Source organism: Mustelus asterias, chromosome 17 (genome assembly GCF_964213995.1).
Source record: "Mustelus asterias chromosome 17, sMusAst1.hap1.1, whole genome shotgun sequence".
Classification (NCBI taxonomy): domain Eukaryota; kingdom Metazoa; phylum Chordata; class Chondrichthyes; order Carcharhiniformes; family Triakidae; genus Mustelus; species Mustelus asterias.
The window spans coordinates 70,187,220-70,214,097 of NC_135817.1; the positions used below are offsets into that span (position 1 = coordinate 70,187,220).

Sequence of the window (26,878 nt, forward strand, 5' to 3'; positions counted from 1 at the left end):
CATCCATGTTCAGCTGATATATTAGGCATTGCTGTATCGTGCAATCCTTCCCAAATATTGGTGGTACTGATTTATGAGAAGGCCAAAACTGGAAAATCTTAGTAGTTTCAGGCAAAATGTCAGGAAATTCTTCTTGAGATTAACTTGATAAAGTAAATTTAAGGAGAACATCTTTTCCTATAATGGCAATTAACAACCACCCCGTTCGACCAACCATCTTTCTCTTATTCACCCATCCTTCCCACCAAACCTCACCACCCCCCCACCTGCCAAACTACCTGTTTGATCTAATATCAATTCCCTTGGTGTTCTATCCATCCTTAGCATTTCTCTTCTTCTGTTTTCATTCTGTTACAATATTCCCGGTTTACTCTCTGTGGTTGATGCAATGCCTCTCACTGTAGTCAATCCTAAATAGAACCCAGGTTTAATCATTCCAAGGCATAGTACATTGGAACCCTTACTTTCCTATCAATTAGATGTCAATTTATAATTTGAACAAGGTGAAATGTGGCTGTAGTTGCTACCAAGCAAAGTAATAAGGTTTTGCCTTGCTTGTTAGGAAATCTAAAAGGTATTGCTTGAAGATAGAAGGGGGAATCTGTTCCATTTGCTAATTCATTTGAAGTACTTGATGGATGATTGTAAGTGCATCTCTTGGGGATGAAGTGCATATTGTCTTCATTCAGCAAAGCAAAATCCTATTGCGCGTCTGGCCACTGTTTTATAAAACCTATGTCCAAACCATTTATCTTCATAGTTCATAACTCCCAGGCAACAGTGGATAACTTTTCCCCAGCTCATAAGTGAGATATACTGTCAAGCTATGAAGACTTTTAGTAAAGGAGGAAGTTGTTTCAGAGCGGGAAGGACCTGGTCTCAAATACCTGTCACCAAGTACTCCAGAGGGTTTGTTAGCCTTTCTTCTCTTTGCCAAATCTCCTCCACGAGGACCGTGACAAGTAAACCAGGTCTATTGAATTGGCAAAAGGATCCAAGTGTTTGCTGCAATCCTGATGAGGCAGCTGTGAGGTTTGGCACCACATTGACGGAGAGCGGGAGTAAGAATCTTGCTGAGGGCATTCGATTGTCTAGGAAAAGTGACATTTTGTATAAATGATGATGGTACAGAGCTTGGTGGTTGATTTATTGGTGGTGCTCCGCTCTGAGTTGTGGCAACACCTTGAACTTCTGTTTTATTCCAAAATTTCTGGGCTGGTTTTAATACAGTATGTTTCTGATATGTTCTTTCTGTGTTTCAGAGAAACAAGGTTTTCCCAAATCCATTCACGGTGGAGTCACTGCAGTACATGCACTCTGGTATTTATACCTGTTTAGCCAAAATAAAGGAAGTGAAGGAAATGAAGAGAGAAAAAACAGTGAATGTACGAGTGGAAGGTAAAATAAATGCATTGATGTGGCATTATTCAGGTCCAACTTACTCTGACTTCTTCCCTACCTTTTTGAAAGCAGTAATTCTGATTTATTGTTCAGTGTGTACCAATCATTTTCCAAGACCTCACTATGAATCCCACTCTATTTATTACAAGTAAGGCTTATCTTAACACTGCAATGAAGTTACTGTGAAATCCCCCCTAGTCACCACATTCTGGCGCCTGTTCGGGTCAATGCACCTAACCAGCACGTCCTGTGGGAGGAAACCGGAGCACCCAGAGGAAACCCACGCTGACACGGGGAGAATGTGCAAACTCCACACAGACAGTGGCCCAAGCCGGGAATCGAACCCAGGTCCCTGGCGCTGTGAAGCAGCAGTGCTAACCATTGTGCTACCGTGCCACCCAAGTGACTTTAGATGGGACTACAGCTGAGTGTAATCCTGCCATCATCTAACAACCATATGTATAATTTCCAGGATCACTCAACAACAGTCAAGAGTTATTTTCCCTAGTCCTCGGGCACTGAGGCCGGTTTTGGCACCTATAGTAACACCATGGATGAGACCTGTTAAGTCAGCCCTGACTTGGAATTGAAGTTGAACCCTTCCCTAGTGTCTGTGAACCAAACATGACGCTAGGCAGGGCTTTTACCAAATGAATTTTCAAAGAACCTAATTTTATTCGCATAACAAAAACAGAAAACACTGGAAAATCTCAGCAGGTCTGACAGCATCTGTGGAGAGGCACAGTGGTTAGCATTGCTGCCTCACAGCACCAGAGACCCAGGTTCAATTCCCAGTTTAGGTCACTGTCTGTTTAAAGTTTTTTTATTCATGTCACAAGTAGGCTTACATTAACACTGCAATGAAGTTACTGTGAAAATCACTGAATCGCCAAACTCCGACGCCTGTTTGGATACACTGAGGGAGAATTTAGCATCGTCAATGGCACAGACGGTGACCAAAGCTGGGAATTGAACCCTGGTGCTAACCACTGTGCCACCCTGCCGCCCCATGTCTGTGCCGGGTCTGCACGTTCTCCCCGTGTCTGCATGGGTTTCCTCCAGATGCTCCGTTTTCCTCCCACAGTCTGAAAGACGTGCTGGTTAGGTGCATTGGCCATGCCAAATTCTCCCTCAGTGTACCCAACCAGGCGCTGGAGTGTGGCGCCTAGGGGATTTTCACAGTAACTTCATTGCAGTGTGAATGTAAGCCTACTTATGACACTAATAAATAAACTTCAGAATAGAGGCAACGTTTCGAGTCAGGATACCCCTTTTGTCAGACACATTAAACGCCCTATAAGTTGTAGGCAAGTGGACCACCGGGAGCTTAGACTGTTAAATAACTAGTTGACCGAGTTGTTAGCCAAGTGGATTACTTTTTCTATGGGTTAGAGTTTCTTTTGCATCACCAGAGCAGTAATCTGGTCGTGAGGGTCATGTGACTATTATTGAACCCACCTGATTTTCATTCCAACAATTTCAGAGGAATTGGTCGGATTCCATCAATCCGCCCCACCAGATTATCACTCGGACAAAGACGACAAAAACCTTATTCCTATGTTTGTTCAAGTTGGCCTTGTCAATAAACCACTTTCTTCTTTATTACAGGAATGCCAAGGATAAACAAATTGACAAAGAAGGTTGTGGACAATGTTAAAGTGATCAGCTGTGTCGTGGAAGGTTTTCCCAAGCCCACTGTGCAGTGGAGCATCAATGGAACATCTGTAAGTGACAGAGAGGGAGATGTCCTCTGACTTCCATCTGAAGCAGAATTGTGGCCAACAGTGTTTATTATGGGATCATGTGCTTTATAAGGAAGGCTCACAAACAAGGAAGTTGCACTAAAGCTATGTAAACCATTGCATTAGCTGGGGTATTGTGTCCAATACGGGGCACCACACTTTAAGAGGAACGTGAAGGCTTTGGGATAGGACAGAAGAGATTTATTAGAGTGGTTCTAGGAATAAGGAAATAGTCATGTGGATGGGCTGGAGAAGCTGGGGTTGTTATCCTTTATCGCAGAGAAGGCCAAGAGGAGATTTGATAAAGGTTTTTAAAATCATGCAGGGTTTACGTAAGGGTAACAAAGAAAATTGGCTAAAGGTTCAATAAACTGAAGAGACAGGTTGAACATTATCGACCTAAGTGGTTAGGATTGAAATGTCGAGATTCAATAGCAGCTTTCAAAAGATAATTGGGTAAGCGGTTGAAGTAATTGCAGTGGGTATGGGGAAAGACTGGGGTTTGGCACAGACTGGATTGCTCTTCGAAAGAGCCGGTACAGACCCGATGGGCCATTCCTGCACCGTTCTATTCTACAACTTTATAAATCAAAGGTGTCATTTTCCAACTTTAGACTGCCAGTGGGAGGCCTCACCCACTCGCGCTGCAAGGTCAGGTGCGCTGCAGGTGATTTTCTGACCATTTAAAGTGAATGGAAGATCGTGCGGACAGCATCCAGATTTCTGCAGTGCGCTGACAGCAGGCAGAGCACCCCAAGCTGCGCGAAGGCAGAAAATAAACCCCTCTGTTAAATCTGAGGATATTCCACAATGATCGCTTTTTCTATCAGTGTTCATTTGGAAAAATTTCATTTTGTATCTCGGCGATTTTATCCGCTGGGGATTATATTAAAATTCCGTGCCAACTCTGATTGGATAAATGAGTTATCCAGATCGAAGAATAGAATCACTGATGAAGCACTTTTTTAGAAACAAAGTTATAATTATGTATGTGCTTTGAAGTTACATTGTTCAGTGTTAATAACACACTTGTAACTGAAGTTCCTCCGTTTGCTATATTAGCAAAATTTACACACATTACTTCAAAAAGCTTGTTTCTGAAAACATATATAAATTGTCTTAAGTGTCTATTGGAACAATATTCTGTGTTCCCTTTAAAATCAGAGAGCGGGGAATGGTTCAGAACTGTAATCCCAACAGAGCATTGTCCAGGGTCACACACAAAGAAAGGAAATTTAGGAACAGAATGACTACCAGCGCCTCTGGGACTCCACCTTGAATACTTCATTGAAATGCCCAGTGCCCATGTGTGAATTTGGGTGTTGTTTCACTGGGTAGTAACCAGGAGAGGGAATTGTGATTGAATTTCTGTGATTCTCTTCCTTTCCCAAGGCTAATTGTACAATCATCATAACACCCTGACCAAATCTGCCTGGACTGTAGGTTTCAGTTCTACATTGTGCAATGCTTTTTACCAAATGCTTCATGAGGAAGTTTCCTTTCGGGTCTTTCTGAAGATATTTGTCCAATAATGTACAGATTTTTGCTGTGGCAACAATAGAAATTGAGTGGAGCTTTCCCAAACTCTTATCAAATATCTAATAAAACAAAGAAATGCTCATCTCATCATTCAGAGCTGAATTTGAACCCAGATCCCAAATGTGAAATGGCAGTAAGGCAAACGTAACAATCCTGTGCTATGGAACAAGGAGCCTGGCTAGATCAGGGGCAGGACAAAGATGAGACTACAATTGTGTGACCCACTCTATTGTTGAGCGTGGATCCGTAATCGGAGGCCTAACATCTTCTCTCCATAGTCTTGCCCTAGATTTTCAGAACCCACAATAAAAAAATTGCAGTTCCCTAATTTGAATGAGAAATAGAAATATTTTCATTGCAGTCTAGAGATGAACCAGTGAAGGACAAAAGATCACAATGGAACCACAGGATAACAGTCAAGCCTTCAGAGAACATTACAGTAACATGCACAGCCATAAACCCCCATGGACAGGATCAAGATACAGTGAATCTAACTGCCAGTGAGTATTCTGCAACATTTTTCAAATAAAGTGAGTGAAACTTATTGAACATAACATCGAGGGCCGAAGGGCCTGTACTGCGCTGTAATGTTCAATGTTCTATATCAGTTTGCTTAATAAAAGATCACCTGCAATGTTTTGATATTTAGCAATAGTATTCCATTTGTACTGTGGAGAGTGTTTCCGAAACTTCTGATAATCATTTTCAATTAGTTAAAGGACAGTGAATGTTTTCTCGCAGTCCATGTATTTCAATGTTGGCGAGCTAAGCTGTCTATTCCACATACCCTGTGCTGAGATAGGGGTAAGATAGTCGTCTTCTTTGGCAGTCCCTCGGGCGAGGATGATTTGCTTCCACTCCGGGGAAGCGGGTTCTGCGGTGGCTGAGTAGTCCAATCTTGGAGCTGCAGGTTTGGCAGGTGATGTTTCATGAGATGGCTGGGTGGGAGGCTCTGGATTCTGTGCTCCCTTTTCGCTTGGCTTCTGCATACTTCACCAGGTTACCTTCGGGGTGGTTGGCACCTATGCGAATGCTTCATCTCCAGTTTCTATGTTCTAGAGCAAACGATTCCCACTTGTCAGTGGGGATGTTGCACTTATTCAGAGAGACTTTCAGAGTGTCCTTATAGCCTTTCCTCTGCCTTCCTAGTGATCACTTGGCCATTGCTGAGCTCAGAGTAGAGCACTTGTTTCTGGGAGTCTTGTGTTGGGCACACAGACAGTGTGGCCCACCCATCTCAGCTGGTCTGGGGATATCGACCTGGGAGGGAACGCTCTCATCGGTACGCCTATCCTGCCAGTGAATCTGTAGGATTTTGCGGAGGTTACGTTGGTGATATCTCTCCAGAGATTTAAGGTGTCTGCTTCAGCTTGATGCAGAACATCTCTGAGACACCTTTTCTTACATTATTGGAGCATTTTCCATGACTATTTGAATCCACCCAGAAGGAACACACATTCTCTCTCACTCTCCTTCACCAACTTTATTGCTACATTGTTTCTTCTTATTTTATCCATATTGGCAACGACTTTACACTTGTAAACATTTTGTGTTCTTTCCAAGCATATTGCTGCTTCGTCGCATTGAAATTCAGCATAACATCTCTTTCTTTACGTTAGTCTGTTCCCGGACCTCAAAACTGTGATCTGCCTTACCTTGCCCAGTTTTTACCATCTCCTACAGGCTGCAGGTTATTAAAAGCCATGCTTGATGTCATTTGACCATTGCCTTTTGATTCTTCTCCCCACATTTCACGACCTTGATGACAACCTGTTTTTGCTTTGATTGTAAATTGGGCTCAAAAAGTGTCAGAAACATTAATTGAGGCACAGTAATAAACTTGTTCTGTTGTCTCTGAAAGTCACACTTGTTTTTTTTCCTGTGCTAAGTGATAACTGAAGGCACAATTACACTGCAAAAGGCTGCAGTTGTCTTCGCTGTTTCATATTCTTGCTCAGATCCACTATCTAGCTGATGTTGCAGAAAGAGTCAACTGATTACAGTGATTTGTTGCTTTATTTTTAATAACGACTTTGCATATTCAGTGGTTGGAATGGGCTAATTTTCCCAAAATTTGTCAAGAGTGTCAGGCTCTGAGTGCAAACTGGCAAGTTTCTCTCCGGAAACACAGCTGAGTTTTTCACACCAGATTTTCTGGCACTTAGTGCACAGAGAGTCTGGAGATGTGGTTTACACCATCATTCTGGCAGGGCAGGGCCTGATATCACCGGCAAGGCTGGCTCCACCGAGATGTGTCGAAAGATCTATGTTTAAAATATACTCCTCCTATCCCCCCGCTCCCCAAGAGGACCACTCCCCAAGCACTGGGGCAAGCAGACCCCCACCAACCACCCAAGTATCCAGAGGCACTCCCCCTGCCAACCTCCACAGGCATTGGCCTTCCCCACTACACATAAGGGGAATCTCCCGCAATGGGCCTCCCCAGAAGTCCCGCTCCCCGACAGAGTTAGCCACTGCCACCCTGACCATGGAGCAGTACCAACCTGCGCCAAGGGGCTGTGCCATGGGATCTCACTACATCACCAATGAGGGGGTGCAAAAAATGGGGAAACAAGATCTCACCAGCAAGAACCTCGTTCCCTGACTCACAGGATTTTGCGCCCATAGGGAACATGGCTGCAAAATCCCCCCTCCCTCCTTCCCAATGTACAGGAGCCATTTTCATTGCATCATTTTATTCACTAATTTCTTTGAAGATGCGTGTTGTCTCTCCTGCTTTTGACAAGGGATTGTTCACACGTGCTACTTTATGTACAGTGCTCAGGCTTCAGTGTTAAAGCCATTAATATTTTGGCTCTGAGCAAAATTGACTCCACAATGTTGTTCACCAAGTGTTTGCTCTATTTTGTCTGTTTCTGATTCTGTCCTATGAGCTGCCTCTCGCATCTATCTAGAGGTGAGTGACTACCTTGAAGGACAGACCTTCTCCAGCTCTCCTGCCATAAAATTAAGGAGCTGGAACAAACCTTCAGGAATGGATTCCATGGGTTCAAATTATTGTGTCTTTATTTTTGCATTTTTCAGTGCGATTCGAGGAACCGTTGGATGCAAGTCTTGAACAAGACCCTTTAGGTAGGCACTAGAATGTCATTTCAGCTATAACTGGACTGTCAAAAATATACAATTTGCTACATTGTCAAGTTATGGAATGACTGGAGTACGGAGTGGAATGATATTCCACTTCATTCTCATTGGGAACACTGGTACCATTCATACTTTGCCTGGGTTCCTCACTCATTCTTTTAGGCCAAGTTCTTTTTTTTTTCCTTTCCCATCGTTCTTTCATGATGGTGTTAGTTTCTTGATTCTCCGGCCATTGGAAATTCCCACCCAAGCTCAATGGATCTTTCAATGGTCTTGTCAAACTTTCTTTCTCGCCTGCTACGATTCCCGTGGCAGGCGAGACGGGAGAATTTCCGCCGTGGCATTTAGAAAAGTGCCTTTGTGCACTGTGACCTCTGATGTCATGGTGTGTAGAGAAATGCTCGAGAGCAGAGGGCCATTTGGGCACCATATCAAACATTTTGCTTTCTGTGCATTCTTCATTTCTGAATCTGAGTATAGAATATTAGAGCCAAACATCATCAACTGGTCAATTCCTGTCTGCCCCAACAGAGCCAACCCATAACCCAGCAATATATTCCCTTCCAACACATTAAATCTGCTCCTTCCCCAGAAACCTGCTTCTGCTGAATCAATTTGTGCAAAGTCATGCCATCCTGATCCCCAAATCCTGCATTCTCTTCATTACCAAGGTCACTTACTTTCCCTGCTGAAATATGCTTTTCCTTTAGTTCTACCTAACCACTACCAGTACCCAAGTGACCTTGGGGGTGACACGGTGGCACAGTGGTTAACACCGCTGTCTCTCAGCGCCAGGGACCCGGGTTTGATTCCCGGCTTGGGTCACTGTCTGTGTGGAGTTTGCATATTCTCCCCGTATGTGCGTGGGTTTCCTCCGGGTGCTCCGGTTTCCTCCCACAGTCCGAAAGATGCATTGTTTAAAAGTTTAAAGTTTATTTATTAGTCACAAGTAGGCTTACATTCACATAGTAATGAAGTTATTGTGAAAATCCCCTAGTCGCCACACTCCGGCACCTGTTCGGGTACACTGAGGGAGAATTTAACATGGCCAATGCATCTAACCCAGAGATCTTTGGACTGTGGGAGGAAACCGGAGCACCCGGAGGAAACCCACACAGACACAGGGAGAACGTGCAAACTCCACACAGACAGTGACCCAAAATGAGCATCGAACCCAGGTCCCTGCCTCTGTGAGGCAGCAGTGCTAACCACTGCGCCGCCCCTAAATTCTCCCTTTGCCTTGCTAAATTCTCCCTCGGTGCATCCGAACAGGTGCCGGAGTGTGGCGACTGGAGGATTTTTATGTAACTTCATTGCAGTGTTAAGGTAAGCTTATTTGTGACACTAATAAATAAACTTTAACCTTCTCCACACTTCTGTCAGCTAAATTCAACAAGTCCTGTATCTTTCTTTCTGACCTCTCATCCTCCATAATGGAAAATGGGGGAGGAGATTTAACTTGTGGCCAAGGCTGGCAGGGATTCAGAATGACAATGTCTCCACACGAGTCTGTACTGGAGTGAGACATGAGCCAAATTCAGCATTGTTGGAACGGAAACAGCCAACTGCAGGCCTGTTCTTGTTTCATGATGGCATTTTGCAGCTCCCTGTTTGGGGCCAAGGCATTCCTGACCTCTAGAAACTGGCACCATATTGATCGGTACATTCAGCTACAGAATCATTGCATTGGGTCAATTGTAAGTATTGCTGAGAGAAAAGATGGATACGTGCCTCCATACCATTGTAATGTAACGGTGTTCAGCAGAGCAAGGGTTAACATGGGAACGGCGTATACAAAGAACAAAGAAAAGTTCAGCACAGGAACAGGCCCTTCAGCCCTCTAAGCCTGCGCTGATCATGACGCCTGACTAAACTAAAACCGTATGCACTTAGAGTCAATATCCTTCCATTCCCATTCTATTCATGTATTTGTCTAGTTGCCCTTTAAATGCCGCTATCGTACCTGCTCCCACCACCTCCCCAGGCAGCGCATTCCAGACATTCAACACCCTCTGTGTAAAAAACTTGCCTTGCACATCTCCTCTAAACTTTTCCCCACGCATCTCAAACCTATGTCCCCTAGTACTTGATTTTCCTACCCTAGGAACGAGCATCTGACTATCTACTCTGTCCATGTCATTCAGTCTTGTGAACCTCTATCAGGTCACCCCTCAACCTCCGTCATTCCAGTGAGAACAAACTGAGTTTATCCAACCTCTCCTCATAGCTAATACCCTCCAGACCAGACAACATCCCGGTAAACCTCTTCTGCACCCTCTCCAAAGCATCCACATCCTCTGGTAGTGTGGCGACCAGAATTGTACACAATATTCTAAATGAAGCCTAACTAAGGTTCTGTACAGCTGCAGCATGACCTGCCAATTTTCATACTCAATGTCCCGACCGATGAAGACAAGCATGCCGTATGCTTTCTTGACTACCTTATCCACCTGCATTGCCACTTTCGGTGATCGGTGGACATTCACACCCAGATCTCTCTGCCTGTCAATACTCCTAAGGATTCTACCATTTACTGTATAATTCCTCCATGCATTGGACCTTCCAAAATGCATTACCTCATGTTTGTCTGGATTAAACTCCATCTGACATTTCTCCACCCAAGTCTCCAACCGGTCTATATCTTGCTGTATCCTCTTCACTATCTGTAACTCCACCAATTTTTGTGTCGTCTGTAAACTTACTAATCAGACCAACTACATTTTCCTCCAAATCATTTATATATACTATGAACAACTAAGGTCCCAGAACTGATCCCTGTGGAACACTGCTAGTCACAGCCTTCCATTCAGAAAAGCACCCCTCTACTACAACCCTCTGTCTTCAACGGCCAAGATGTGGAGATGCCAGCGTTGGATTGGGGAAAGCACAGTAAGAAGTCTCACAACACCAGGTTAAAGTCCAACAGGTTTATTTCCAGCACTAGCTTTTGGAGTCTCAAGCTCCTTCATCAGGTGAGTGAGGACTTGTGTTCACAAACAGGGCATATAAAGACACAACTCAATTTACAAGATAATGGTCAGATCCTCGCATTCCAACCATTATCTTGTAAATTGAGTTTGTATATGCCCTGTTTGTGAACACAAGTCCTCACTCACCTGATGAAGGAGCTTGAGACTCCAAAAGGTAGTGCTGGAAATAAACCTGTTGGACTTTAACCTGGTGTTGTGCAACTACTTACCGTTCTATGGCCAAGCCAGTTCTGTATCCATCTTGCCAGCTCTCCTCTGATCCCATGTGACTTCACCTTTTGTACCAGTTTACTGTGACCTTGTCAAAGGCTTTACGGAAGTCCATGTATACAACATGCACTGTCTTTCCTTCATCTATCATCTTCGTCATGTCCTCAAAAAACTCAATGAAGTTAGTGAGGCATGACCTCCCCTTCACCATGCTGTCTCTCACTAATAAGTCAATTTGTTTCCAAATGTGAGTAAATTCTGTCCCTAAGATTCTTTTCTAATAATTTCCCTACCACTGACGTAAGGTTTACCGGTCTATAATTTCCTGGATTATCCCTGCTGCCCTTCTTAAACAATGGAACAACATTGGCTATCCTCCAGTCCTCTGGAACTTCACCTGTAGCCAATGAGGATACAAAGATTTCTGTCAAGGCCCCAGCAATTTCTGCCCTTGCCTCCCTCGGTATTCTGGGGTAGATCCCATCAGGCTCTGGAAACTTATCTACTTTAATACTTTTTAAGATGCCCAATACGTCCTCCTTTTTGACATTGAGATGAACTAGAATATCTACACACTCTACCCTAGGCTCCAGCCATGATATGATGTATAGAGTCACATGGTAATAGATGATAAATTCAGGGAACAGTCTAGAAACAACACTAAGTAAGCAACCTACCTCCATGGCAGTAGCAGCACAATGCATGATCTCAGTCTGGGATCATTAAAGACTGACAAGAAATGGTTCACGTTCAAATATACAAGTCTCAAGATCTCATGTGACATCCAAGGAACCCACGTTATGACAATTGTTACCACATCGGATCATGGTACGGTCCAATTGGTTTACAAGTTTAGTTGAATATTGTGACTTAATAAATCTGACTGGAATGTTTTCTTCCTGCAGACTCAAACAATAAGAGTGACAGCAGCAAAGGCAATGACCAGGCCAAGGTGATAGTGGGAGTCATCGTAGGCCTACTAATAACTGCAGTCATCGCTGGCGTGGTTTACTGGTTGTACAAAAAGAAAAGGTATTCAGCAATATACCAACTGGTAACAGAAGCTTGTATTTATGTAGCTCCTTTATCATGAAACATTCCAAAGCACTTCACAGGTCCGTTATGAAGCAAAATCTGACCGCACCCACTCAAGACTATGTCATGGTGGATGTCCAAAAGGTTGGTCAAAGACGTAGGTTTCAATAAGTGTCTGAATGGAGGAATGAGAGAGTTAAAAAGGTTGAGGGAGGAAATTCCTGAACCGAGGGCTGAGGCAGCTAAAAGCATGTCTGCCGATGGTGGAACAGTGGCTGCAGTTAGATGAGCACCAGTATCAGAGAGGTGTGGGGCTGGAAGAGATTACAAACATGGGGGGGGGGCTAGATCATAGAAAGACTTGAAAACAAGGTTGAAAATGTTAAAATGGAGGCGTTGCTTGACAGGGAGTTCATGTAAATCAGTGGCTGGGGTGATGGGAGTTAGTGCGAATAGACACATGGGTAGCAGAGTTTTGAATCATCTCCAGTTTGTGGTGGACTCTCCACAATGTGGGAGGCCGGTGAGGAGTGCATTGGAAAAGTCAGTCGAGAGTTAACAAAAGCCTGAATGAGAATTTCGGCAGCTGTTGGTCTGGGGCAGGGGTGGGGTTGGGTACTGTTGCGAAGATAGAAATCAGCGATCTTATTGATGGCGAAGGTATGTGGTCGGCAGCTCAAACTGGGGTCAGAGATGACCTTCTGACCTAATTTGTGCCATCACTGAGATCACTGATTTCTACTTCCACAACAGCAGCTGGCGTTTTCCCTGTCTCAGCTCAACGATTGCTTAAATCCTTGTTAATGCCTTTGTTAACTCTAGACTTAACTATTCCAACTAACTCCTGGCTGGAGGTTATCCAAAACTGCTGTCCATGTCTTAACTCCCTCCGAGTCCCATTCCCCTATCATCCCTGTGCCCGGTGACCTCCATTGGCTCTTGGTCAAGCAACAAATTGATTTTAAATTTCTCATCCTTGTTTTTAAATCCCTCCAAGGCCTCACTGACCCTCGTTATCTCTGCAATCTCCTGCAGCTAACAAACCTCTGCGATACCTGCACTCCTTTAATTCTAGCCTTTTGTGCATCTCCAAATTTAATTGCCCCACCGTTGGTGGCTGTGCCTTCAGTTGCTCAGGCCCCAAGTTCTGAATACCCTTCCTGGACTTCTCTGCCTTCCTACCTCACTTTTCTCCTTTAAGACATTCCTTAAAAACTACCTATTTGCTCAAGTCTTTGCCGGCACGGTGGTTAGCACCGCTGCCTCACAGCGCCAGGGACCCGGGTTCAATTCTGGCATCGGTTGACTGACTGTGTGGAGTTTGCACGTTCTTCCCGGGTTTGCTCCGGTTTCCTCCCACAGTCCAAGGATGTGCGGGTTTGGTGGATTGGCGATGCTAAATTGCCCCTTAGTGGCAGGCAGATTAGCAGGGTAAATTTGTGGGGTTACGTGGATAGGTCCTGGATGGGATTGTCAGTGCAGGCTCAATGGGCCGAATGGCCTCCTCCTGCGCTGTAGGGATTCTATCTGACCTACTAGCTCAGTACCATACTTGTTTTATTATGCTCCTCTGAAGCAATTTGGAATCTTCCATTACATTAAAGGTGCTATATAAGTTTTATGTTTTCTGTTCTAAATGTGGACATATAATGGTAGCATTGCTGCAGCAAAAGTTTATTTCTTTTGTCTTTAAATATAAATTGAAATTGACTCTGCAATGTGATTCTCTAACAGCCCAACATCAAAAACCAAAACCAATGAAAGAGGCACTGCTGATGAGATCAAGAAGATAAATAAGGGAGATAACAACCATACATCAGGTTCCTCAGCTGTATAACCACGTTGTCTCAATAAGCCAGGTATGGCTCTCCACAAAACACAAAAGCACTCCAGCCACTCCTAATAAATTAACTATAATCGCACAGCTACATTAGCTATCATCACTGTTATTACACTAGAAGTGCCATTGTATGTTGAAATGAATAATAGGTAGAGGGTAAGTATTGAAGGTATAATTTCATTTCAGCATCATCAGCAACCTGAAGAATAATGCTCAAGCAGTTTATGGATGTCATCCAAATCCCAAGACTGAAGAGTGAGGTTATCATGATGCCTTTGGAATAATTGTCATATGATTTACAAAATTTATTTACACAAGTGGATAGTAAGGGAATAATTATTCTGCTCTTCCAAAGCAAAGTTATGAGAAGAGCCTAAAATTACTTTACAAATGGTTTTATTTGCTATATTCCCTTGAATTTTTTTTTAAATTCCACACGTTTTGCATATGAATTGCATGTCATTATGTTTTATGTTTGCACTTTTGATTTCACACATCTACACTCTTTCATTCCAAACACTCTGAGCTGATTACATTTTTAAAAAATATAAGCATACAGGGACTTGGGACGTCTTGTTGAAGACATTGGTGAGGCCACACTTGGAATATTGTGTACAGTTCTGGTTACTCTATTACAGAAAGGATATTATTAAACTAGAAAGAGTGCAGAAAATATTTACTCGGATGCTACCGGGACTTGATGGATTGAGTTATAAGGAGAGGCTGGATAGACTGGGACTTTTTTCCCTGGAGCGTAGGAGGCTGAGGGGTGATCTTATAGAGGTCTATAAAATAATAAGAGGCACAGATCAGCTAGATAATCAATATATTTTCCCAGTGATAGAGGAGTCTATAAATAGAGGGCATAGGTTTAAGTTGAGAGGGGAGAGATACAAAAGGGTCCAGAGGGGCAATTTTTTCACATAGAGGGTGGTGAGTGTCTGGAACGAGCTGCCGGAGGTAGTAGTAGAGGTGGGTACAACTTTGTCTTTTAAAAAAACATTTAGACAGTTACATGGGTAAGATGGGCATAGAGGGATATGGGCCAAACGCGGGCAATTGGGACTAGGTTAGTGGTTAAAAAATCACTGACAAGTTTGGGCCGAAGGGACTGTTTCTATGCCGTAAACCTCTATGATTCTAAGGAATTATTCTGACATCGCACAGGGGATGTAATATCAACTATGAAAAACAGAATAATTGTCTTCACTCTCAAATTTCTTGACAGCAGTATTTTCTCAACTCTTTAACTGTTCTGCTTAATATTCTTTGAATTCCATATTCAACTACAACATAGTTGAGTTTGGGTTGCTTTCCAAATTCTAGAAACCCCAGTTGACATGTCCACATGCCATGGAAATGACCATTGTTACTGGCTTCCTGCAATTTGTTCCATATAATCCTGATTACCCACTTTGCATTGACTTGGCTAGAACGGATATTAAGCAAGACTTTAGTCTTTAAATGTCGGGATTTTTTTTTTAACCATTCACTAGTTTTGAGTTTTTCAGCGTTGGCTTGTAAAACAAGTCCACATAATTCCAATATTTTTCCCTCCTCTTTGAAGGTATTGACTGGGGAACTATGCCATGTCTCCTACACTTTGTTTGATACCTCACCAAAGGAGCTATTTTTAACATGTATGGTTAAAGAGTGAGTGGTTTTGGACTATTTGGAGGAGGACAGAATGGGCTGTACAGTTATTGTTTACTGCCGCGGGGCAATTTTCACACTTGCAACCTTTCTAGCTTTTGCCAATGCAGCAACGAACTTTGGAAGGAGAACATGAGCTAATTGTTCCTGCTCCCTACACCAGGAAGGCTGAGGCCAATTGTTGCTCTTTACTGCAACCCTTTGAAATCAGCTAAAATAGTACAGAACATGTACTTTGTAATCTGCATAACCTGATAAGTTTAATTGCGCTTGACTTATTGACCCAGTCCAGGAGAAGCTAGCTATGAGGGTTATAGGCTCAAACTGTACACAAACTACACACTTTGGTTTTTACCAGTGTTTTACTTTACAACCGGCAACCGTTAATTCCTTGGATAAAAATCCAGAGCCTTTAACAGTGTTCCCAGAACACACCTCACAGTCCGTAATCCTACTATTGACCCTTAATTTACAAAGCTGACCCTGTGCAGTTCTCCCATCCATATGTACATACATATTACTTGGGATATACAAGTGACACATCCCATTATGAATGTACAAATTAGTTGGCAAGTTCGAGGAATGAAGAGATATGCTGTGGATTATGTTTCATTTTAACAGTCAATATATCCATTCATGTGAGCATTCTGTATTCCTAGCTTACAAAATATAATACATCACCAGATATAAAAGAAACACAATGTACAGTTGAATTTTTTTTAAAAATTACAATACTTCCAGTATTGCTTTTGATCGATAAGGATCCACAAGCGTAGGTACGGTGGCACAGTGGTTAGCACCGCTGCCTCACAGTGCCAGGGACCCGGGTTCAATTCCAGCCTCAGGTCACTGTCTGTGTGGAGTTTACACCTTCTCAGCATGTCTGCGTGGGTTTTCTTCAGATGCTCCAGTTTCCTCCCACACTCCAAAGATGTGCGGGTTAGGTTGATTGGCCATGCTAAATTGACCCTTAGTGTCAGGGTAAATACATGGGGTTACGGGGATAGGCCTGAGTGGGATTGCTATCGGTGCAGGCTCGATGGGCCAATTGGCCTCCTTGTGCACCAGAGGGATTCTGTGATTCTATGAGAAAGCCTGATAGCATTTGAGAAACCCAGAAATAGGTGAATCTAGTGGCAGAAGTTGGTTTGTACAGGTTGAATTCCCGGCTCATAACATCATAAGAACTAGGAGCAGGAGCAGGCCATCTGGCCCCTTGAGCCTGCTCCACCATTCATTAAGATCATGGCTGATCTTTTCGTGGACTCAGCTCCACTTACCCGCCCGCTCACCATAACCCTTAATTCCTTTACTGTTCAAAAATTTATCGATCCTGGCCTTAAAAACATTCAATCAGGTAGCCTCACCTGCTTCACTGGGCAGGGAATTCCACAGATTCACAACCCATTGTGTGAAGAAGTTCCTCCTCAACTCAGTCCTAAATCTGCTCCCCCTTATGTTGAGGCTATGCCCCCTAGTTTTACTTTCACCTAGCCAGTGGAAACAACTTCCCTGCTTTATCTTATCTATTCCCTTCATAATCTTATGTTTCCACGAGATCTCCCCTCATTCTTCTGAATTCCAATGAGTCTAGTCCAAGTTTACTCAGTCTCTCCTCATAAGCCAACCCTCTCAACTCCAGAATCAACCTAGTGAATCTCCTCTGCACCCCCTCCAGTGCCAGTATATCCTTTCTCAAGTAAAGAAACCAAAACTGTACACTGTACTCCAGGTGTGGCCTCACCAGCATCTTATACAGCTGCAACATAACCTCGCTGTTTTTAAATTCCTTCCCTCTAACAATGAAGGACAAAATTCCATTTGCCGCCTTAATTACCTGCTGCACCTGCAAACCAACTCCTTGTGATTCTTGTGCAAGGACACCCCGGTCCCTCTGCACAGCAGCATGCTGCAATTTTTTACCATTTAAATAATAGTCCATTTTGCTGTTATTCCTACCAAAATGGATGACCTCACATTTACCAACATTGTACTCCATCTGCCAGACCCTCGCCCACTCACTTAGACTATCTATATCCCTTTGCAGACTTTAAATGTCCTCTGCACACTTTGCTCTGCCACTCATCTGTGAATTTTGACACACTACATTTGGTCCCCAACTCCAAATCATCAATGTAAATTGTAAACAATTGCGGTCCTATGATTGACATAAGAACATAAGAAATAGGAGCAGGAGTAGGCCATCTAGCCCCTCGAGCCTGCCCCGCCATTCAATAAGATCATGGCTGATCTGACGTGGATCAGTACCACTTACCCGCCTGATCCCCATAACCCTTAATTCCCTTACCGATCAGGAATCCATCCATCCGCGCTTTAAACATATTCAGCGAGGTAGCCTCCACCACCTCAGTGGGCAGAGAATTCCAGAGATTCACCACCCTCTGGGAGAAGAAGTTCCTCCTCAACTCTGTCTTAAACCGACCCCCCTTTATTTTGAGGCTGTGTCCGCTAGTTTTAACTTCCTTACTAAGTGGAAAGAATCTCTCCGCCTCCACCCTATCCAGCCCCCGCATTATCTTATAAGTCTCCATAAGATCCCCCCTCATCCTTCTAAACTCCAACGAGTACAAACCCAATCTCCTCAGCCTCTCCTCATAATCCAAACCCCTCATCTCCGGTATCAACCTGGTGAACCTTCTCTGCACTCCCTCCAATGCCAATATATCCTTCCTCATATAAGGGGACCAATACTGCACACAGTATTCCAGCTGCGGCCTCACCAATGCCCTGTACAGGTGCATCAAGACATCCCTGCTTTTATATTCTATCCCCCTCGCGATATAGGCCAACATCCCATTTGCCTTCTTGATCACCCGTTGTACCTGCAGACTGGGCTTTTGCGTCTCATGCACAAGGACCCCCAGGTCCCTTTGCACGGTAGCATGTTTTAATTTGTTTCCATTGAGATAGTAATCCCATTTGTTATTATTTCCTCCAAAGTGTATAACCTCGCATTTATCAACGTTATACTCCATTTGCCATATCCTCGCCCACTCACTCAGCCTGTCCAAATCTCTCTGCAGATCTTCTCCGTCCTCCACACGATTCACTTTTCCACTTATCTTTGTGTCGTCTGCAAACTTCGTTACCCTACACTCCGTCCCCTCCTCCAGATCATCTATATAAATGGTAAACAGTTGCGGCCCGAGTACCGATCCCTGCGGCACGCCACTAGTTACCTTCCTCCAACCGGAAAAGCACCCATTTATTCCGACTCTTTGCTTCCTGTCGGATAGCCAGTCCCCAATCCACTTTAACACACTACCCCCAACTCCGTGTGCCCTAATCTTCTTCAGCAGCCTTTTATGGGGCACCTTATCAAACGCCTTTTGGAAATCCAAAAACACCGCATCCACCGGTTCTCCTCCATCAACCGCCCTAGTCACATCTTCATAAAAATCCAACATGTTCGTCAAGCACGACTTTCCCCTCATGAATCCATGCTGCGTCTGATTGATCGAACCATTTCTATCCAGATGCCCTGCTATCTCCTCTTTAATAATGGATTCCAGCATTTTCCCTACTACAGACGTTAAGCTGACCGGCCTATAGTTACCCGCCTTTTGTCTCCTTCCTTTTTTAAACAGCGGCGTAACATTAGCCATTTTCCAATCAACCGGCACTACCCCAGAATGCAACGAGTTTTGATAAATAATCACTAACGCATCCACTATTACCTCTGACATTTCTTTCAATACCCTGGGATGCATTCCATCCGGACCCGGGGACTTGTCCACCTTCAGTCCCATTAGTCTACCCAGCACTGCCTCTCTGGTAACATTAATTGTATTAAGTATTTCTCCTGCTGCCAACCCTCTATCGTTAATATTTGGCAAACTATTTGTGTCCTCCACCGTGAAGACCGACACAAAAAACTTATTTAAAGACTCAGCCATATCCTCATTTCCCACTATTAACTCCCCCCTCTCGTCCTCCAAGGGTCCAACATTCACTCTAGCCACTCTATTCCTTTTTATATATTTATAAAAACTTTTACTATCATTTTTTATATTAGTTGCTAGCCTAGCTTCATAGTCTATCCTTCCTTTCTTTATCGCTTTCTTAGTCTCTCTTTGTTTTTTCTTAAATTTTTCCCAATCACTTGTTTCTCCACTATTTTTGGCCACTCTGTACGCAGCTGTTTTTATTTTAATACTCTCCTTTATTTCCTTCGTTATCCACGGCTGGTTCTCCCTTTTCTTACAATCCTTGTTTTTTGCTGGAATATATTTTTGCTGAGAACTGAAAAGGATCTCCTTAAAAATCCTCCACTGTTCCTCAGCTATCCTACCTGCCAGCCTGCTCTCCCAGTCTACCTTAGCCAATTCATCCCTCATCCTATCATATTTCCCTCTGTTCAAACAGAGGACACTGGTTTGGGACCAAACTTTCTCCTCTTCCATCTGAATCAGAAATTCGACCATATTGTGGTCACTAGACCCAAGAGGGTCCTTCACAATAAGTTCCTTAATTCTACCTACCTCGTTACACAATACCAGATCCAAAATAGCTCGTTCCCTCGTCGGTTCCGTAACGTGCTGTTCAAGGAAACTATCCCGACAGCATTCTAAGAACTCTTCCTCCATTCCACCCTTACCGACTTGAGTCTGCCAGTCAATGTGCATGTTGAAGTCCCCCATGATTATTGCCGTTCCGTTTTTACACGCATCCCTTATCTGCTTGTTTATAGCCCTCCCTACCTCAACATTATTATTTGGGGGCCTATATACCACACCTACTAGTGTCTTTCTCCCTCTACTATTCCTCATCTCTACCCATAATGATTCCACGTTTTGTTCCTCAGAGCCTATGTCATCCCTCAGTACTACCCTGATATTATCTCTTATTAATAGCGCGACCCCACCACCTTTTCCTAAACGCCTGATACCCCTGGATATTCATCTCCCAGTCCTGGTCACCTTTCAGCCACGTTTCTGTAATGGCCACTAGATCGTACCCACTTGTGCTGATTTGCACCATCAACTCATTTACCTTGTTCCGAATGCTTCGTGCATTCAGGCAAAGTGTCCTTATTCCAGCTTTTATCTGGACCCGCTTTGATGAGTCGCGAACACCCTCTCCCTCTACTCCCTTATCTAAATTACCGCCTTCATTCACTTGCACCCTCCCTCTCCTCTACCATTAATTTTGTAATTCCCCTTACCCCTGCATCCTCCCCCCCATCAATTAGTTCCTTGATCCTAGTCAACTCTTCTAGCTCCCCTCCCCCCAACCTATCTAGTTTAAATTCTCCCCAGTAGCCTTAGTCAACCTTCCGGCCAGGATATTGGTCCCCTTGTGATTCAAGTTCCACCCGTTTTTTGTATACAGATCACCCCTGCCCCTAAAGAGGTCCCAATGGTCCAGGAACCTGAATCCCTGCCCCCTGCACCAGTCCCTCAGCCACACATTCATCTTCCACCTCACTCCATTCCTGCCCTCACCTTCCCGTGGCACAGGCAGTAATCCTGAGATTACTACCTTTGCTTTCCTCTTTCTCAGCTGTCTCCCTAATTCCCTGTACTCCCTTTTCATGACCCCTTCTCCCTTCCTACCCACATCAGCGGTACCAATATGTACCGCTACCTCAGGCTCCTCTCCCTCCCACCCACCTCAGGATTTCCGGGACGCGACTAGCGACATCCTGGATCCCGGCCCCAGGGAGGCAGACCACCATGCGAGAATCCCGCCTACCTCCGCAGAAACGCCTGTCTGTCCCCTTCACCATCGAGTCCCCGATTAATACCGCCTTCCTCCTCTTTTCCTTAGCCCTCTGAGTTACAGGGCTGGACTCCACTGCGGAGACACGGCCACTGCTGCTTCCCCCAGGCGGGCTGTCCCCCCCAGCAGTACTCAAGCAGGAGTACTTGTTGTGCAGGGGCAAATCCACTGGGGTGCTCTCAACCACCCTAGCCTTACCCTTCCTGGCCGTCACCCACTTGGCCTCCTCCCGTGGCCCTGGTGTGACCACCTGATGATAGCTCTTGTCTATCACCTCCTCATTCTCCCTCATCAGCCTAAGATCCTCGAGCTGCAGTTCCAGCTCCCTAACACGGTCCCTCAGGAACCGCAGCTCGACACACCCCTCACAGATGTGGATGTCCGGGAGGCCAGATGCCTCCAGGACCTCCCACATCCTGCACTGGGAACAACACACTGGTTTCACACTCATACTGGACACTTTATGTCAAGTAAGACAGTGAAAAGTTAATAAGAATGTAAGGAAACAAAAACTCACCCCTGCTCGTCCAAGCCCTGTGAGCCAAAGCCCTGACAGCTCACTCAACTTCCCACTCACTCTGCTGCCCGCTACGATGCTGCCCGCTGTATACTTTGGTGCGCTTTTAAACCCTCCAAAAACTTCCCCAAGCCTCTCCTGGCCCTACTTCCGGTTTTGAAAAAAACCTCCGATTTTAAACCCAAAATTAACTGAAAAAATGAATAATTAATTAAAGTCAGAAAACCAACTCTCTTACCCTCAGCCTGCTCCTGGGAACAATGAGGCACACTACTAGTCACTGATCGTCAACCAGAAAAATACCCCCACTCTTTGCTTTCTGTTAGTTAACCAATCCTCTATCCATGCTAATACATTACCTGTAACATCATGCACCTTTATCTTATGTAGCAGCCTTTGGTGCGGCACCTTGTCAAATGCCTTCTGGAAATCCAGATACACCACATCCACAGGTTCCCCATTGTCCATTGCGCATGTAATGTTCTCAAAGAATTCCACCAAATTAGTCAAACATGACCTGCCCTTCATGAACCCATGCTGCGTCTTACCAATGGGACAATTTATATTCAGATGTCTCGCTATTTCTTCCTTGATGATAGATTCAAGCATTTTCCCTACTACAGAAGTTAAGCTAACTGGCCTATAGTTACCCGCCTTTTGTCTACCTCCTTTTTTAAACAGTGGCGTCACATTTGCTGTTTTCCAATCTGCGGGAACCACGCCAGAGTCCAGCGAATTTTGGTAAATTACCACGAGTGCATTTGCTATTTCCTCCACCATCTCTTTTAGTACCCTGGGATGCATTCCATGCTCGGGTTATTGTCTGTGTGGAGTTTGCACGTTCTCCCTGTGTCTGCGTGGGTTTCCTCCCACAATCCAAAGATGTGCGGGTTAGGTTGATTGGCTATGCTAAATTGCCCCTTACTGTTAGGGGGGCTAGCAGAGTAAATGGGGTTACAAGGATAGGATCTGGGTGGGATTATGGTTGGTGCAGATTCGATGGGCCAAATGGCCTCCTCCAGCACTGTAGGGATTATACTGATCAACCTCCAGCATTAGATGAAGCTTAGGACTTTCAGTTTCACTTTATTGTTTGCTAGGCTACCTCTTTTGTGGCCTGCTCACTCACTGCTACATTGACTTTTCCCACAGTGCTTCTGCCCTTAACTCCTCTTCCTCCTGGTCTTGCCAACTCCCTCCCGGCCTTTGTCTCTCACCATTCACTCCCAGCCTCTGTTCTTCCTTCGTCCTCGGGGTCTGTTCTTTAGTAACTCCTGGGTGTGTTCTAGTTCTTCAGTTACACAAGTCCTCGGCTTCATCTAATGCTGGAGGTTGATCAGTGAAGGTAGTTCTGGGCTTCAGCTACTACCTGCACTAACCAACTTCTGCCACTTGATGGAGCCTTATTGATGAAAAGTACTGTACATGGGGAGTATTATAATTTTTAAAAACCATTCAACTGTTTAATTCTTTTATGTTTGGTGATATATTATATTTTGTAAACTAGAAATACACAATGCTGCATATGTTTGGTACAGTATTTCTACTTGTACATAGGTAAGAAATGTCTGAAAGAACTTCTAAGTAAAACTCCAGCTTTATCGATTGCTATGGAAACCCACTATTCATTTAAAGTTGTTTCACTTGGTTTTCATGAACTCAACCACAACTTTAAGTAAGGGCTTAATGTATTTGTTTTACGCTGTGGCACCATTTACTTGGCCCAAATGACATTTCGCACTTAGCCTCCCAGTTTTTTTTTAATGAACTTTCAGGATTTGCATGAAAGTTAAGAGCTCAATCTTAACAGCACAAGCATCCTTTTAATAATGATAATTGTTAATGCAATGCCAATCAACTGCTTCCAGAAGGGGTACACAAACCTATTTCCAGCATGGAGTAAATTCTTAGTAGTTAAAAAAAAAATCTTACTGTTCATTTGGATTGGGGGAGAAACAGAGAGACACAATTTCCTTCTGTACCTGATTTAATGCTAATTCCTCCTCTCAGGCATTTGGTTCTTTTTCAATTCTTAAATCAGTTGGTTGCCTCGTCCACCACACCCCAGATTTCCCATTCCCCTTGTCATTATCAGTCCACATTTCTAGCAAGTTATAGCACAATTAATATTCAAGTGGAAGAGTGAAGGAGAATGTCTGACTGAAGATGCTGCAGAATCCTGTGCTCCATCCCGCGAATGCCAAATAGCGATTTCCAATTTGATGACGGTAGTTTGTTCTTTTCCCTTCCTTCTAGGGAAAGGAAACATCTATTCAGATACAGATTGGCCAAGGATGCGATTGCCATTGAAAACAGTGAATTGTAAGATATGCTGAAATCGGCAGTGAGCTGAAATTGCCACACTCCACCAACACTGGCAATGCCTTATCTCTAAGACACAGAAGTACAAATATCTCCAGCTGAATATCCAAATATTTTTAATGAAACACATTGAAACTGTTTGTTACTCTTTGAGGACTGAAGTAGCATTTTACTTGAGCAGTTGTACACAAGGGGTAATTATCCCCTTTCAGACACAACATGCAGTAACTTTTCTTGGGATTCAACACATGACTAATATTAGAAAAAGATGACTTGAGATATTTCTTACTCAAAAGGGACTCAGTCCTCGAAGGGATAATATAAATAAATTGCCCCACTGTAACAAGTGAGGGTTTTTAAAAAATGTGTTTCATTGTTTTGAATATCTGCACTGATGTGTTTGCTTTAAATGTTAATATAATTTTCCAGGGGGTGGTGAATGCTTTCATGTGCCATTTCCTTATGGCATTGGTTTATGGGTTAAATGTGGTCATACTTCAAATGTATTTTTTAAAATATTAGCTTCAGGTTAATTTCCATGGCAATTCTGGTTAGTAAGAGTTGGTACAAAGCAACAATTCAAGAAATCCACCAGTTGAGTTGATGTTAAACCATTGTTAGACTCCAGCGGAACTTCCATTATCTTCAACGAGGATCAAATGCCCAGCAAATAACTGAATCCTAGTGTTTGCTGTACCACACATATCTGTCACCTAGAAATGGGAAGGTAGAGAAGTTGGCAAGTATTGAATTTGACCATTCTGGGTTGCAAAGTTTATTTATGTTGGGGGAGATTGGGCAATTTACAAGCTGTTGGAAAAGGGCAACAACTCTTGCAAAGTTTTATCCATTAAATTGTCTGATAGATAATCAGAAATGCTGATACTCAGAGCACAGATAATGGAGGTTCCACTGGCCCTAATCAATTACTGGCTTGCATTTAAATTTTCCTGATCCTTGTCTCAGCCTTGCTGCTAGTTTAACCAAACTAGTTGCAGTTTAAAGCACTCTGTGTAATGGCCAATTTCAAATTGTTGGAATGTGTCTGTTTTTATAGTGCTGTATCACCCTGCCCTCACACTATCATGTTGGAAAAATGCATCCACATATTTTCATCCATTGTGCCTCCCAATGGAACTGGAAAAAGGGAAGAGATGCGTGTTCAATTAATGCATCCTTTTGTACTAATCTTAACCGAGGCATCCGACAGATAACATTCTTAAATTGTGAGATAGAACAGATGGTATCCAAGCAGGTATGAAAAATTTCCGAGGCCAAATGCAAATAATAAATAGGAATCAAGCTATTTTGTTTACAAGCATTCTGCAAACCCCTTTGACAACTCGGCAACTTGGTTTATTAACATTTGTGTATTATGTAGACATACAATGAGCAAAAATTTTGAGGATGGGAAAAGTCAACTCTGATTGCCGTGTAGCATCGTAAATACACCCGAAGAAAGTGTTTACAATGTCATTGCACACTGACTGGATCTCCCTAAGGATTTGACCAGATCAACTTTTTTTTGAAAAAAAACTCTAAGCTAGCAATTAATCAGGTGTTTAATTTGCCATAAATGTACTAAATGTCTAAACATTGTGGGATGACTGATGAATACACAAGATGTTTGTATGATAAAACGTGCACGTTTAAGGAATTTATTCACTTAGTTTCTGTGGTGACCTGATATATGGGCTATTTTTCTTTGCAAACTACAATCTCCATTTCTGTGATGCCCCTTATTTCATGTACTGGAGTGAGATTTAGACTTTAAAAATATTTGCCAGATGTTTGTTGTAGCACATTCAAAGAGGTTGTGAACCTTTGGAAATTCACTTATCTCTGCAGAATATTTACTGTATGTTGGCAGTGCAGGCAACTAACTAAATTTGGGTCATTTAAAATGACAGTGACTTTTTTGTTCATTAATCCATGATATGTGGTGTATTATGTTTTTTTCTATTATATGGGTACATAAGTCTACAGCAGCTGGACCTAAAGGTTCCACAAAGAATTGGTGATTCCTCAAATGATTGAACAAGTCTCAGAATTACACACATCTGGGGAAAAATAATGATGTCTCCTAATCCTTCAAGATGGATCCACACCATTGATGAAAAAACGTGCCAGTTGCATGGAAAAGTGGATGGAGCTGTGCAAACATCAGTATAAATCCCCATAATAAAAATGAAGTGTAAGTTATTCGATCATATGGGAGTGGCCCAAATTAGTTAGCCTGATTCCCTGTACAAAAACAGTTCTCAATCTTTAATCTCTCCAGTTTGCTAAAAAAAATAAATGTTTTGAAGCTTTAAATGGTCTACAGTGTATTATTTATTTATTTATTCAGAGATAAGAACTGACCAAAATTCTACCCCAAGCTTGTTTATGTTCAATGTTTTCAGAGGTACAGGGCTCTGCTCAGCTACTAATTAAATATATGGACAGGTTTGGTTTTAAATCAACTCTACCAAGCTATTACATTGAGTTACAAATCCTGAGATATTTTCAAGCTTGGTGGAGGATAGGGGCTTCACAAATTGGACTCAGACTGGTTAAATATTAAAAATGCTTTGAGCACAGAACTGATGTACAGAACAAAACAGATTAAAAATTTCAAGAATCCCCACCATCCAGTTAAGGGTTAGATTGTACAGCCTTGGGGGTAAAGTATGCATGGAGAAAATCAGATATACTACAGCAGATGAATGCCATTTAACCTGTTGAACTAACTGGTTGGAGGAAAGGTGGAGAGAGAAATTGGGAACTTACCCTAGAATTA

At 43.3% G+C, this 26,878-nt stretch overlaps 1 protein-coding gene across 1 annotated transcript in view; it reads left to right on the plus strand.

The window, feature by feature from the left end:
- Positions 1 to 26,412, plus strand: part of LOC144506230 (CD166 antigen-like) — a 44,850-nt gene extending 18,438 nt beyond the window's left edge. The window contains exons 8-13 of the mRNA XM_078232087.1: positions 1,263 to 1,398; positions 3,010 to 3,125; positions 5,044 to 5,182; positions 11,893 to 12,019; positions 13,757 to 13,881; positions 24,031 to 26,412. Of these exons, the coding sequence (XP_078088213.1) occupies positions 1,263 to 1,398; positions 3,010 to 3,125; positions 5,044 to 5,182; positions 11,893 to 12,019; positions 13,757 to 13,859 (621 nt within the window). The 3' untranslated portion in view covers positions 13,860 to 13,881; positions 24,031 to 26,412. The remainder of the gene's footprint in view (positions 1 to 1,262; positions 1,399 to 3,009; positions 3,126 to 5,043; positions 5,183 to 11,892; positions 12,020 to 13,756; positions 13,882 to 24,030) is intronic.
- The last annotated feature ends 466 nt before the right edge of the window (positions 26,413 to 26,878 follow it).